The 12898-nt window shown below is 42.5% G+C and overlaps 1 protein-coding gene across 1 annotated transcript in view; it reads left to right on the top strand.

Moving 5' to 3' along the window:
* The window catches only part of acoxl (acyl-CoA oxidase-like), a 533322-nt gene that overhangs the window by 461436 nt on the left and 58988 nt on the right, over positions 1-12898 (top strand). The window contains exon 17 of the mRNA XM_070885754.1: positions 4743-4813. Within this exon, the coding sequence (XP_070741855.1) occupies positions 4743-4813 (71 nt within the window). The remainder of the gene's footprint in view (positions 1-4742; positions 4814-12898) is intronic.

Genomic DNA, 12898 nt, shown 5'->3' with positions numbered 1-12898 from the left:
TCTCTCAGCACTGCACGCAAGTGTATTCCTAGATTTTGTGCACAAGTCTCTGAAGTGGGACTAGAAACCACAACCTTCTGACTTAGAGGATTAGGGGTAATTTGGAAAAGTAGGCTAGATGGACCATTGGTCTACTCCTGTGCAAAACATTTACCATGTCAGTTTGTGTTCGGTAGAGACCAATGCTTGAACCCTGGTTGCTCTGTATGGCTCAACCAAATCACTGGATAAATTTGTAGCGTTGTTAGCACATCATTTATATTTTGTTCCAATAAACCGCACACCTCAATTCTGCTATTGAACCAGAACATCAATCTAATGCAAGACATCATTTGATGCCAGGTCAAAAAAAACACAATAGAAAAAGAAAATCACAAATTCTATTGAATTTTGGGGATGTTGTGATTTGCAGAGCTTGCCCTCTCAGTTCATCTCATTTTAGAATACCAGCATAGGGATGTGTAATATGTTGAAATTCCTTCCTCTGCTACTTCAACAGAGTTAGTTGCCCATAGACTTTCTATGGTGTTTTGCATAAAACACAGCCAAAAAGCGCAGCGCCCTCTACAGGGGATTTGTGCATCTCCAAAACCAATCAGATTGAAGAATCGTTAATGAGCAGGGCAGTCTGAATCAGGAAGTATCAGTTTGAATAATGAATTCAGTATCAATTCCGGTACAGAAAACAAAATAAAGAGAGGGGAAGAAAGATTGGATTAAGAAAGAGAGAGATAAAAGAGACGAAGAAAAAGTTAAAAAAAATACTTTAAACATTTCTTTTAAATCTCCAACAATAATTAAAATCTGAAGGAACGAGACTCCACAGATGTAGAAGTTAATTTAAAGTGTCAGAGAGGTTGCTTAGCAGTAATTAAGACTTACCGCACCATTAGAAGGATACTTAGACTGGAATGCACAAGCCCTATATTTTTCTGGGAAGTTTAGTTTGTATCTATGAGGTAAGTATAGCAACTTCGCGCCGTTCCATGTATTTCAATGACGAGTCACTCAATGAGATAGCATTATCATACACCTTTTTGAGGAGAAGGGCGCTCCTGATTTCCGCGATTAACTGCATATGTCTGGTCGCTGAAGTTGATGTCTGATTTTCATGTCAATAACTGAGTGCTGTTAGCCTCACTGCTATTTCTACTGCAAAATCTGACGCAGTAACACATTTAAAATGAGCAGGTTATTTCCTCCGCTCAAATAGCGCAGAGAAGAAAGTCCGACGAACGCATTTATTATTCAAACACTCATAACGCACTGCGTAACTTCAAGACTTTCCTGCAGTAAAATCACGGAAAAATGAGACTGAAAATGTAGTCATCATTTATCAGTTTCATGAATTCCTGATGTAATGCGAGTAAACACCATTATCTATGTTGACACTAATGCCCTTAATGTAAATTTAAGTAAAAACTTGACAAGGCAAAGGACCGTTTAGGATTAACAGCTTTTTTGATGGTATGTGCTGTAGAACAATAGTATTAAACTATTGTTTAATTTAGATCATGCTAAAAGATACTCAGCAAAAATTTTACTTTTACTTTTAATCTCAAAGGTTACTCCTCCGGCAGAAAAAATAGAAAATCAAATTATTATTTAAAGGGAGAAAAATTGCAAAGTGCTTCAGTTTAGAGGGACCTGGGGGTCCTTGTGCATGAAACACACTCAGTTAGTATGCAGGTACAGCAAGTGATCAGAAAGGAAAATGGAATGTTGGCCTTTATTGCAAGGGGGTGGAGTATCAAAGCAGAGAAGTCCTGCTACAACTGTACAGGGTATTGGTGAGGCCACACCTGGAGTACTGCGTACAGTTTTGATCTACTTATTTAAGAAAGGATATACTTGCATTGGAGGCAGTTCAGAGAAGGTTCACTAGGCTGATTCTCAGATGAGGGGGTTGACGTATGAAGATAGGTTGAGCAGGTTGGGCCTACACTCATTGGAGTTCTTAAAAATGAGAGGTGATCTTATCGAAACATATAAGATAATGAAGGGGCTCGACAAGGTGGATGCAGAGAGGATATTTCCACTCATAGGGGAAACTAAAACTAGGGGGGCATAGTATCAGAACAAGGGGCCGCCCATTCAAAACTGAGATGAGGAGGAATTTCTTCTCTCAGAGGGTTGTAAATCTATGGAATTCTCTGCTCCAGAGAGCTGCGGAGTCTGGGTCATTGAATATATTTAAGGCGGAGACAGACAGATTTTTGAGCGATAAGGGAGTAAAGGGTTATGGGGAGCGGGCAGGGAAGTGGAACTGAGTCCATTATCAGATCAGCCATGATCTTATTGAATGGCAGAGCAGGCTCGAGGGGCCAAATGGCCTACTCGTGCTCCTATTTCTTATGTTCTTAGACTGTACCGTAGAATCTGTTTGTATTTACACAGAGAACAGCGCGCAGGGGCACACAAACATTGGTGGACATTTATAATGTGCTGCACAATACACCAGTAATGCACTGTACAGAGGTTGGCAATACTCACAACAAGAATACTGTCACATTCCGGGGTCACTCTGTGAAAATATTCTCATTGCAAATATAAATCAACCTATAGTGTATGACGAGTGTGCATCAAAAGCAGCTTTTAATAATAAGAACAATTTCTATAAAGTTGCTAACTTAAATTTAAATGATGTGGGTCAGACGGTTTTAAGTCTGTCACAATGTTCTGTAGGTAGCAGATAACCTTTTCTCTCCTTTCAACCACCCACACAAGAAGAAAAATAAGCTTAAAAAAAAAAGTAATGAGCATTTGCATGCAACAGTAGTTCTGCTTTTCTTTTCAGTGTAATATAAACACAAATGTTTATGTATAATAAAATAAAATGTCATATTATATTCAGAATTTCTGCGGACATAAAGTGTCTTTGAGTAAAAATCGCAGATAAGTAGGATAATGCAAACTTTACAGAGCGGAGTGCAATTCTGTTACAACCTACCAGTGTGTGTTGGGTGTAACTTTACAAAAGACCAGTTTTTCATTGCAGTATCATTTTTTTTTGTTCTGCACTTTATGACATCATTCCACAAATTAGTGGCAAAGTTGCCCCTGCCCATCATTTTAGCAGAAAATTCAGCACAGATTAAAAAACAGGAAGTCTGGTTTTGTAGTGAGCCTGACTTGTCCCTTAGCATTAGTGACTGGAGGAATTTCACCCATGTTGTTAGCTTTACACCCTAATTAGTGCAATACGATAAAGACAGAAATAGCTGACATTTATGTACAGAATCTACAGGCTAAGTGAGTGGGCAAAAAATTGGCAGATGGAGTATAATGTTGGAAAGTGTGAGGTCATGCACTTTGGCAGAAAAAATCAAAGATCAAGTTATTATTTAAATGGACAAAGATTGCAAAGTGCTGCAGTACAGCGGGACCTGGGGATACTTGTGCATGAAACACAAAAGGATAGTATGCAGGTACAGCAAGTGATCAGGAAGGCAAATAGAATCTTGGCCTTTATTGCAAAGGGAATGGAATACAAAAGCAGGGAAGTCTTACTACAGCTGTACAGGGTATTGGTGAGGCCACACCTGGAATACTGCGTGCAGTTTTGGTTTCCATATTTAAGAAAGGATATACTTGCTTTGGAGACAGTTCAGAGAAGGTTCACAAGGTTGATTCCAGAAATGGAGGGTGGGGGGGTTGACATATGAGGAAAGGTTGAGTAGGTTGGGCCTCTACTCATTGGGATTCAGAAGAATGAGAGGTGATCTTATCAAAATGTATAAGATTATGAGGGGATCTGACAGGGTGGATGCAGAGAGGATGTTTCCACTGATGGGGGAGACTAGAACTAGAGGGCATGATCTTAGAATAAGGGGCCGCCCATTTAAAACAGAGATAAGGAGATATTTCTTCTCTCAGAGGGTTGTAAATCTGTGGAATTCGCTGCCTCAGAGAGCTGTGGAAGCTGGGACAGAAATAGACAGTTTCTTAAACGATAAGAGGTTATGGGGATTGGGCAGGGAAGTGGAGCTGAGTCCGTGATCAGATCAGCCATGATCTTACTGAATGGCGGAGCAGGCTCGAGGGGTCATATGGTCCACTCCTGTTCCTATTTCTTATGTTCTTATGTAACTTTTATCGTGACCTCAGGACATGCCAAAGTACTTCACAGCAAATTAGGTATTTTGAATTGTAGACACTGTTGTAATGTAGGAAAAGGCGGCAGCCAATTTGTGCACGGCAAGATCCCACGGAGAGCAATGAGATAAATGAACAGTCAATTTTTGTAGTGATGTTGGTCGAGAGACAAATGGTGGTCAGGACACCAGGAGAACTTCTTTTCGAATAGTGCCATGGCGTCTTTTATATCTACATGAAAGGGCAGATGGGATCTCTTCAGTGCAGTACTGAGGGTGTGCTGCACTGTTGGAGATGCCGTCTTTCAGATGAGACATTGAACCGAAGTTCTGTCTGCTCTCTCAACAACCTGCTTTCATACCACGGAGAAACTGTTCCAAGGAACTGTACAGAAGGGGAGAGGGAAAAAATAATATATAGATAAAAGGAATAAAAGAACAGACTTCTCGCCATGGTGCGAGAGTTCAGAGAGGTGAGCAAAAGCTTGGTTGAAGAAATGGATTTTGAGATGGTTTATGGCAAAGAAGCCGAACATCTTTTTTTTCTGAAAATAGTAAAGTATAGATCGCAGGCACGCAGAATCTCAATGAAAGGAGAGAAAAAATTCCTAAAGATATAAGCTCTTTCATCTTTTTGCTTATTTGCAGTGACCTTAGAACAGTTCTGGAAAGCAGTGGAACAGTGCCCAGTCCAAGAAGACCAGGCTTTGCTGAAGAAGGTGAGATTCTAAATTGCAAACTCCCCCTCCAACAATTAGTACATTCAGCATCAGAGCCACATTGTTCTTATCACCGAGGCCCATTTATCATCTTTTCAGCTGTTAATAACCAAGCAGGGAGGGACACAAATATCATCACTGAGTAGGTGGGCTGCAATATCTCAAACGTATTTGCTGCCACTTGGTTAAGTGCTGGAACCTGTTTGCAAGGCTGACAGGAAAGTGGGTGTTGAGTGTTAGTTGGAATTTATTTCAGTTTTAAATAGAATTCAATTAGCTAAACTCAACCCTATCTATCAACAGCACTTTTTTAAAGCAAACTTATCTGGGCTGGTTTGTTGAACTGACTGAGAAGATGCCTAATTACTGAGTAAACCTGGCTTATCAGCTTTGAAACACAAGAGAAGTTAAAGCTGCACTTGCTTCATGTCACAATTTGTTGGCTGAGCCACAAAATCGACGGAATTGCTTATGCAGCAGTAAAAAGGTTTAATTCACTTCTCTCTCCTGCCCCACCACCCACCCCTCTCTCTTTGCCTATCCCTTCCCATGCTGTTCTCCTGAACGTGGGATGGTCCTACGCACGCCCATAGGTGCCGTCCAGCACCTCAGCCGAGTGACCACTGCTCGCCGCGTAAGTCTTGATGGCAATCGGCCGTCACCGGCAAGGCCGGCCTGGTTCTCTGCTGACATGGGCACTGGACAGTGATGCAGAGCAGGAAGCAGGCCAATTTCCTCTCCCTAATCTGGAGACACCGAGGCCAGTTGGGACAACCTGCTGCCACCCAGCTGAGGCCAACGAACTCTTCCTGATCGGTATAGCTCGGCTACTCACGAGATCAACACGAACGAGGTAGGCCATTTAAAGTCATCCACCCAGACGGACGCTACAGTTCTCCCATCACAGCATCCACCTGTTTCTTCCTGGGCTTTTGCCTCCACTACCAACCCAGAAGTCTATTCTGTGTATTGATTGATCACTCATTTTGTGACGAATCTCCTCACATCAGTTGTGAATTTGCCATTCAGTAGTTTGAACTTGTGGCCCTTGTCCTATTGTCACAGTTTAATTTGAAATAATGTCCTAGATTTAATTTTTCTATGCTGTTTATTATCTTATTCACCTCCATAAGGTCACCTCTATTCGTGGGTGAAAAGCCCAAGTTTCTCCAGCCTTTCCTCATAATGTTGAAATATGTTGAGTGCGGCATCTATTAATATCCCTTGGACTCTTCCAGTATCAGCCATAGCTGTAACCTTTTGGCATCAGTCTTAGAGTATTTATGGAACCTATTTTTTTCTACCAGTCTGCGGTACTTAGATTTGATCTGCCACTGTTCCGCCTACTTGCATATTTTGTTTAATTTATTTTGTACTTCCTGGGCTCCTTTGAGTTTGATAGTTTAGTATTACCTGAGAATTTGACCAGATTGCGATGGGTTTCTGAAGCATTGGATAAATTCAATGATTTGTTGGAAAAGCCCAAAAATGTGATGCTCAAACATTAGAAACATAGAAACATAGAAAATAGGTGCAGGAGTAGGCCATTCGGCCCTTCAAGCCTGCACCACCATTCAATATGATCATGGCTGATCATGCAACTTCAGTACCCCATTCCTGCTTTCTCTCCACACCCTTTGATTCCTTTAGCCGTAAGGGCCACATCTAACTCCCTTTTGAATATATCTAACGAACAGGCCTCAACAACTTTCTGTGGTAGAGAATTCCAACAGGTTCACAATTCTCTGAGTGAAAAAGTTTCTCCTCATCTTGGTCCTAAATGGCTTACCCCTTATCTTTAGACTGTGACCCCTGGTTCTGGACTTCCCCAACAACGGGAACATTCTTCCTGCATCTAACCTGTCCAATCCCGTCAGAATTTTATATGTTTCTATGAGATCCCCTCTCATTCTTCTAAATTCCAGTGAATATAAGCTTAGTCAATCCAGTCTTTCTTCATATGTCAGTCCCGCCATCCCGGGAATCAGTCTGGTGAACCTTCGCTGCACTCCCTCAATAGCAAGAATGTCCTTTCTCAGATTAGGGGACCAAAACTGTACACAATATTCAAGGTGTGGCCTAATCAAGGCTGTGTACAACTGCAGTAAGACCTCCCTGCTCCTATACTCAAATCCTCTCGCTATGAAGGCCAACATGCCATTTGCCTTCTTCACCGCCTGCTGTACCTGCATGCCAACTTTCAGTGACTGATGTATCCTGACACTCAGGTCTCGTTGCACCTCCCCTTTTCCTAATCTATCACCATTCAGATAATATTCTGCCTCCCTGTTTTTGCCACCAAAGTGGATGACCTCACATTTATCCACATTATACTGCATCTGCCATGCATTTGCCCACTCACCTAACCTGTCCAAGTCACCCCCTGCAGCCTCTTAGCATCCTCCTCACAGCTCACACTGCCACCCAGCTTAGTGTTATCTGCAAACTTGGAGATATTACATTCAATTCCTTCGTCTAAATCATTAAAGTATATTGTAAATAGCTGGGGGCCCAGCACTGAACCCTGCGGCACCCCACTAGTCACTGCCTGCCATTCTGAAAAGGACCCGTTTATTCCTACTCTTTGCTTCCTGTCTGCCAACCAGTTTGCTATCCATGTCAATACATTACCCCCAATACCATGTGCTTTAATTTTCGCACACTAATCCCTTGTGTGGGACCTTGTCAAAAGCCTTTTGAAAGTCCAAATACACCACATCCATTGGTTCTCCCTTGTCCACTCTACGAGTTACATCCTCAAAAAATTCTAGAAGATTTGTCAAGCAAGATTTCCCTTTCATAAATCCATGCTGACTTGGACCGATCCTGTCACTGCTTTCCAAATGCTCTGCTATTGATCGTTATACTGTTTCAGTAGGAGGAACAGTAAGCACTTAAAATCATTTGTGATTCAAGGCAGGACAGTCTTGAGGGATGAAACTTCTCAAAATAAAGTGACTACTACATCTTACCACAGCCGATTAGAATTTCATTTCAATTGGTAAGGTGTGACTTACTGGCCGGGAAATTAGTCTCCCACTGAAAGTGGGCGGCACACCTGCAACGAGCCCCTGAAGATAAAGGCCTGAGGATCACCGTAAATTGTGTAATACTGGCGAGCTACCGACGCTGATCGGACATCCTGATGCAGCTCTGAAAAATTCATCTGGCTCCATCCTGAGGTTGGGGGTGGGTGAGTGAGGGGAGGCGAGTGGTAGAAAGGGGCTGAGAATCACAGGCCAGCAGCGGCTCACAGTATTACCAGTGGATCCAGGAGGTTAGCATGCCCATTCCCGCTCCTCGTGGCTCCACGGTAAGGTAGGTTTTTTATAGAAAAAAATGGAAACCTACCTGCTGTTCGTCAGTCTCCAGCGGTCCCTAAAAGGATCCACTGGTTAGACCGCTACAGACCTGGAAAAACTGATCGGATGCATCTTTGGCTTTTGGGTTCTAAACCAGGCGTTAGGCCCCTAATTAGCATAACCAAGGGGCCTAACGCCTGTTTTAGTCAGGCACCCTGGGTACTGGGAATTTTTCGGCTGCCAATTTGGGAGCTAGCGCAATTCTGGGGCAAATCACACCTGGAAATTGGTCCTCCAACTCCTATTTTTTAGCCAGAAATCAGACCAGTTCTCCTCCCCCACAACTGAATGTTCTTAAAAGATCTTGTCACTGACCTTGAGAGACCAGTAGCACCGTTTAGCTACCTGCAAAAGTAATCAAACATTTCAACATCCCAACTTATCCTCTTAAGTATCTGTATTTTCCATTTATCCTGAACTTGCTCTGATCATCCTTTGTAACATTACTTCTTGCGCGCACGTCATTTTAAAAGATGCATGTTCCATTTGAAGCAAAATAAGATTTTGAGCAAAACTTTTAGGAGGAGCCATTCCTGAAACCTTGATGCCACCCCCCCTTCCCCCCCCCCAACCCAAGCTCCTCCAAGCACTAATTCCTTGATTCGGTTTTGTTGCCCCTCCAGCAACTTGTCAAAATGGCTGTTCTTCATTGTGCGAGATATTACGGGGATGGGGGTGGGGGGATGCTTGGTGAGGCACCACAGCTTAGCTCGATTCTGTCCTCACCTGACATCCACAGTTTCAAACAGCATTCACCGGATTGCAGCAAGGAACCCCGAGGATTTTTTATCTCCTTGCACCGCGACAGTCGACAAATTGGTCCAGCGTAGCGTTGGCACTGCTCACTCCAGCTGAGGCCAGCACGTGGGATTTTCTTCGTCCCGACCGAGCATCGCACCACATGGTGCATTTATCCTTCAGATCTTTGGGACAGGTCCTTTGCTAAAGTTGAAATATAATTTGCTATCAGTTGTTTCACAGAAGCAAATGGGGTGAGGCATATCAATGCAACGATATAAAACAACTTCGCCAACATTCACCTTCTTGCAGAAACCAATTTAAAGTCAATGAAGTGTGTGGTAAGGATGGTAGATTGTAATCAGTATGTGTTGCTGAATACTGTGACTGCCCACTTATTGTGGGAACGGGAGAAGAAAAAAATGAGGTCAGATTAGCATTTATTGACGAACATCCGCCCATGTGTTGTGCTATCATTTCATCTGGTTGTATTTGCTCTCTGTGCAAGAGTCTTTATACACAATCTGTATAGTTACAATAAACAGATACAATCAGCTTTTGCCCCCCCTCTCATAGGGCTCAATTTTCCCCAATGCTGTTTTTTGGTGTATTGCCAGAGTTACACCCGTTTTCTTTGGCCCTGACTATTCAAAAAAATTATTTAAAAAAAACGATTTAATTTAAAAAACTCATCCACACATTTACCTGTGAAATATTCTGATATTTGTAGTTGTCATTGCCACAAATTTCCCCGTTCTATTTTTTGAAATTGGCGCCGCGCAGCCTGTCCAGATCCTAACCACTCGCTGCATAAAAACGTTTTTCCTCATATCGCCTTTGATTCTTTTGCCAATCACCTTAAACCTGTGTCCTCTGGTTCTCGACTCTTATACCAATAGGAACAGTTTCCCTCTATCTACTCTGTTTCTCTCCCTCATGATTTTAAATACCTCTATCAAATCTCCTCTCAATCTTCTCTGCTCTGAGAACAACACTAGCTTCACTAGTCTATCCACGTAATTGAAGTCCCTCATCCCTGGAACTATTGTTGTAAATCTTTTCTGTACCCTCTCTAAGGCCTTCACATCCTTCCTAAAGTGCGGTGCTCAGAATTGGACACAATACTCCAGTTGAGGCATATAACTTCATCATAACTTCCTTGCTTTTGTTTATGCCTCTATTTGTTTATGCCTTGCTTTTGTTTATGCCTCTATTTATGAAGCCCAGACCCCATATGCTTTTTTAACCGCTTTCTCAACCTGCCCTGCCACCTTCAGGGATTTTAACATAAGAACATAAGAAATAGGATCAGTAGTAGGCCCCTCGAGCCTGCTCTGCCATTCAATAAGATCAAGCCTGATCTTCTTCCTCAACTCCACTTGCCTGCACTATCCCCATATCCCTTGATTCCCTTAATCATTGAATCATAGAATGGTTACAGCACGGAAGAAGGCCATTCGGCCTGTCGAGCCCGTGCCGATTCTCAGCTAGTCCCACTAACCTGCCCTTTCCCCGTAGCCCTGAAATTATTTTTCCATCAGATACTTAACCAACTCCCTTTTGAAAGATAAAATTGAGTCTGACTCCACCATCCTTTCAGGCAGTGCATTCCACATCCCAACCACTCACTGCATTGAATAGTTTTTTCTTATGTCGCTTTTGGTTCTTTTGCCAATCACCTTAAACCTGTGTCCTCTAGTTCTTGATCCTTCTGCCAATTAGAACAATTCCTCTCTCTCTACTCTGTCCAGACCCCTCATGATTTTGAACACCTCTATCAAATCTCCTCTCAACCTTCTCTGCTCCAAGGAGAACAACTCCAGCTTCTCCAGTCTATCAATGGAACTGAAGTCCCTCATTTCTGGAATCATTCTTGTAAATCTTTTCTGCACCTTCTCTAAGGCCTTCACATCCTTCCTAAAGTGTGGTTCCCAGAATTGGACACAATACTCCAGTTGGGGCTGAACCAGTGTTTTATAAAGGTTCATCATAATTTCCACACTTCTGTAGCCTATACCTCTATTTATGAAGCCCAGGATCCCGTAAGCCTTTTTAACTGCTTTCTCAACCTGCCCTGCCACCTTCATCGATTTCTGCACACCTACCTCCAGGTCTCTATGTTTGTGCACCCCCTTTAGGATTGTACCATTTATATGTCCTCTCCTCATTCTTTCTACCAAAATGCATCACTTCACACTTTTCTGCATTAAATTTTATCTGCCACGTGTCCGCCCATTTCACCAACCTGTCTGTCTTCCTGAAGTCCTCTCTGTTCACTATACTTCCAAGGTTTATGTCATCTGCAAATTTTGTAATTGTGCCCTGTACACCCACGTCCAAGTCATTAATATATATCTGGAAAAGCAGTGGTCCTAGAACCAACTCCTGGGAAACACCACTGTATACCTTCCTCCAGTCTGAAAAATAACCGTTCACCGCTACTCTCTGTTTCCTGTCACTGAGTCAATTTCATATCCAGGCTACCACTGTCCTTTTTATCCATGGACTTCAACTTTGCTGACAAGCCTATTATGTGGCACTTTGTCAAACGTCTTTTGGAAATTCACGTACACTATGTCAACCACATTACCCTCATCAACCCTCTCTATTACCTCAATCAAGTTAATTAAATACGATTTGCCCTTAACAAATCCGTGGTCGCTTTCCTTAATCAATCTACACTTGTCCAAGTGACTGTTAATTTTGTCCCTGATTACTGTTTCTAAAAGCTTCCCCACTACCAAGGTTAAACTGACTGGCCTGTAGTTGCTGGGTTTATCCTTGCACACTTGCACCAGGGTGGAACATTTGCAATTCTCTGGTCCTCTGGCACCACACCCGTATTTTAGGAGGATTGGAAGATTATGGCCAGAACCTCCGCATATTCCACCTTAACTTCCCTCAGCATCCTAGGATGCATCCCATCCGGCCCTAGTGACTTATTTGTCGTTGCTGATTATCGACTTCAAAATGTGTCAATGAACAGAATTTTGCTAAATACAAACTACTTGTGTGAATGAATGTGACAGTAGTAAGGTGAAAACCTCATTGGTCTTTGGTGCTGAAATTCTTACTGGACGATTTGACTCACTCTTTTGAGTCTTTAGCTTCTTGATGGCACAAATTAAACTAGTTAAGATTGCCATTTAAAAGCTTTCAGTCCCATGGAAGAACCACGAACCCATTCAGCTCAATGTGTCAAACAGGTCTTGTTTCCAAAATCTGACTGATTTCTCTTTCTTCTCCTACACTCTAACCTTCACCAATCAGGGAATGGTACAATTCACTTTGATTGCTCCATGTGAACGACAGGAGCTGTAAGACCAGTTTACAAGTCAACTGTGCTAAATGTGTAATTATTCCTTAACTTAAGTTTAGGTTAGGCAGTCCCAGCCTCCTCAACCTGATGGTTGGGAAGTTGGGAAATGTTGGCGTTCTGAGCCATGCACACAAGTAAGGTAAACAGATTTGATCACTTGTTTGCACTGATCGCTGCTCGGCAGGAGTTGGGAAGAAGGGAAACATAAGAACGTAAAAAAGCAATAAAGAAAGGGAAGATAGATTACGAAGGTAAACTTACGCAAAACATAAAAACAGATAGTAAAAGCTTTTACAGATATATAAAACGGAAAAGAGTGACTAAAGTAAATGTTGGTCCCTTAGAAGATGAGAAGGGGGATTTAATAATGGGAAATGTGGAAATGGCTGAGACCTTAAACAATTATTTTGCTTCATTCTTCACAGTGGAAGACACAAAAACCATGCCAAAAATTGCTGGTCACAGGAATGTGGGAAGGGAGGACCTTGAGACAATCACTATCACTAGTGGGGTAGTGCTGGACAGGCTAATGGGACTCAAGGTAGACAAGTCCCCTGGTCCTGATTAAATGCATCCCAGGGTATTAAAAGAGATGGCGAAAGTTGCACCCTCTGCCTCATGACACTGCTCTTTCTGGTTCCAACACTGCCTGTTGCAGTGCAGACA

This window comes from Pristiophorus japonicus, chromosome 7 (assembly GCF_044704955.1).
Source record: "Pristiophorus japonicus isolate sPriJap1 chromosome 7, sPriJap1.hap1, whole genome shotgun sequence".
NCBI lineage: Eukaryota > Metazoa > Chordata > Chondrichthyes > Pristiophoridae > Pristiophorus > Pristiophorus japonicus.
Note: the sequence above shows the minus strand (reverse complement) of the source record. Positions and strands in the feature narration are given on the sequence as shown.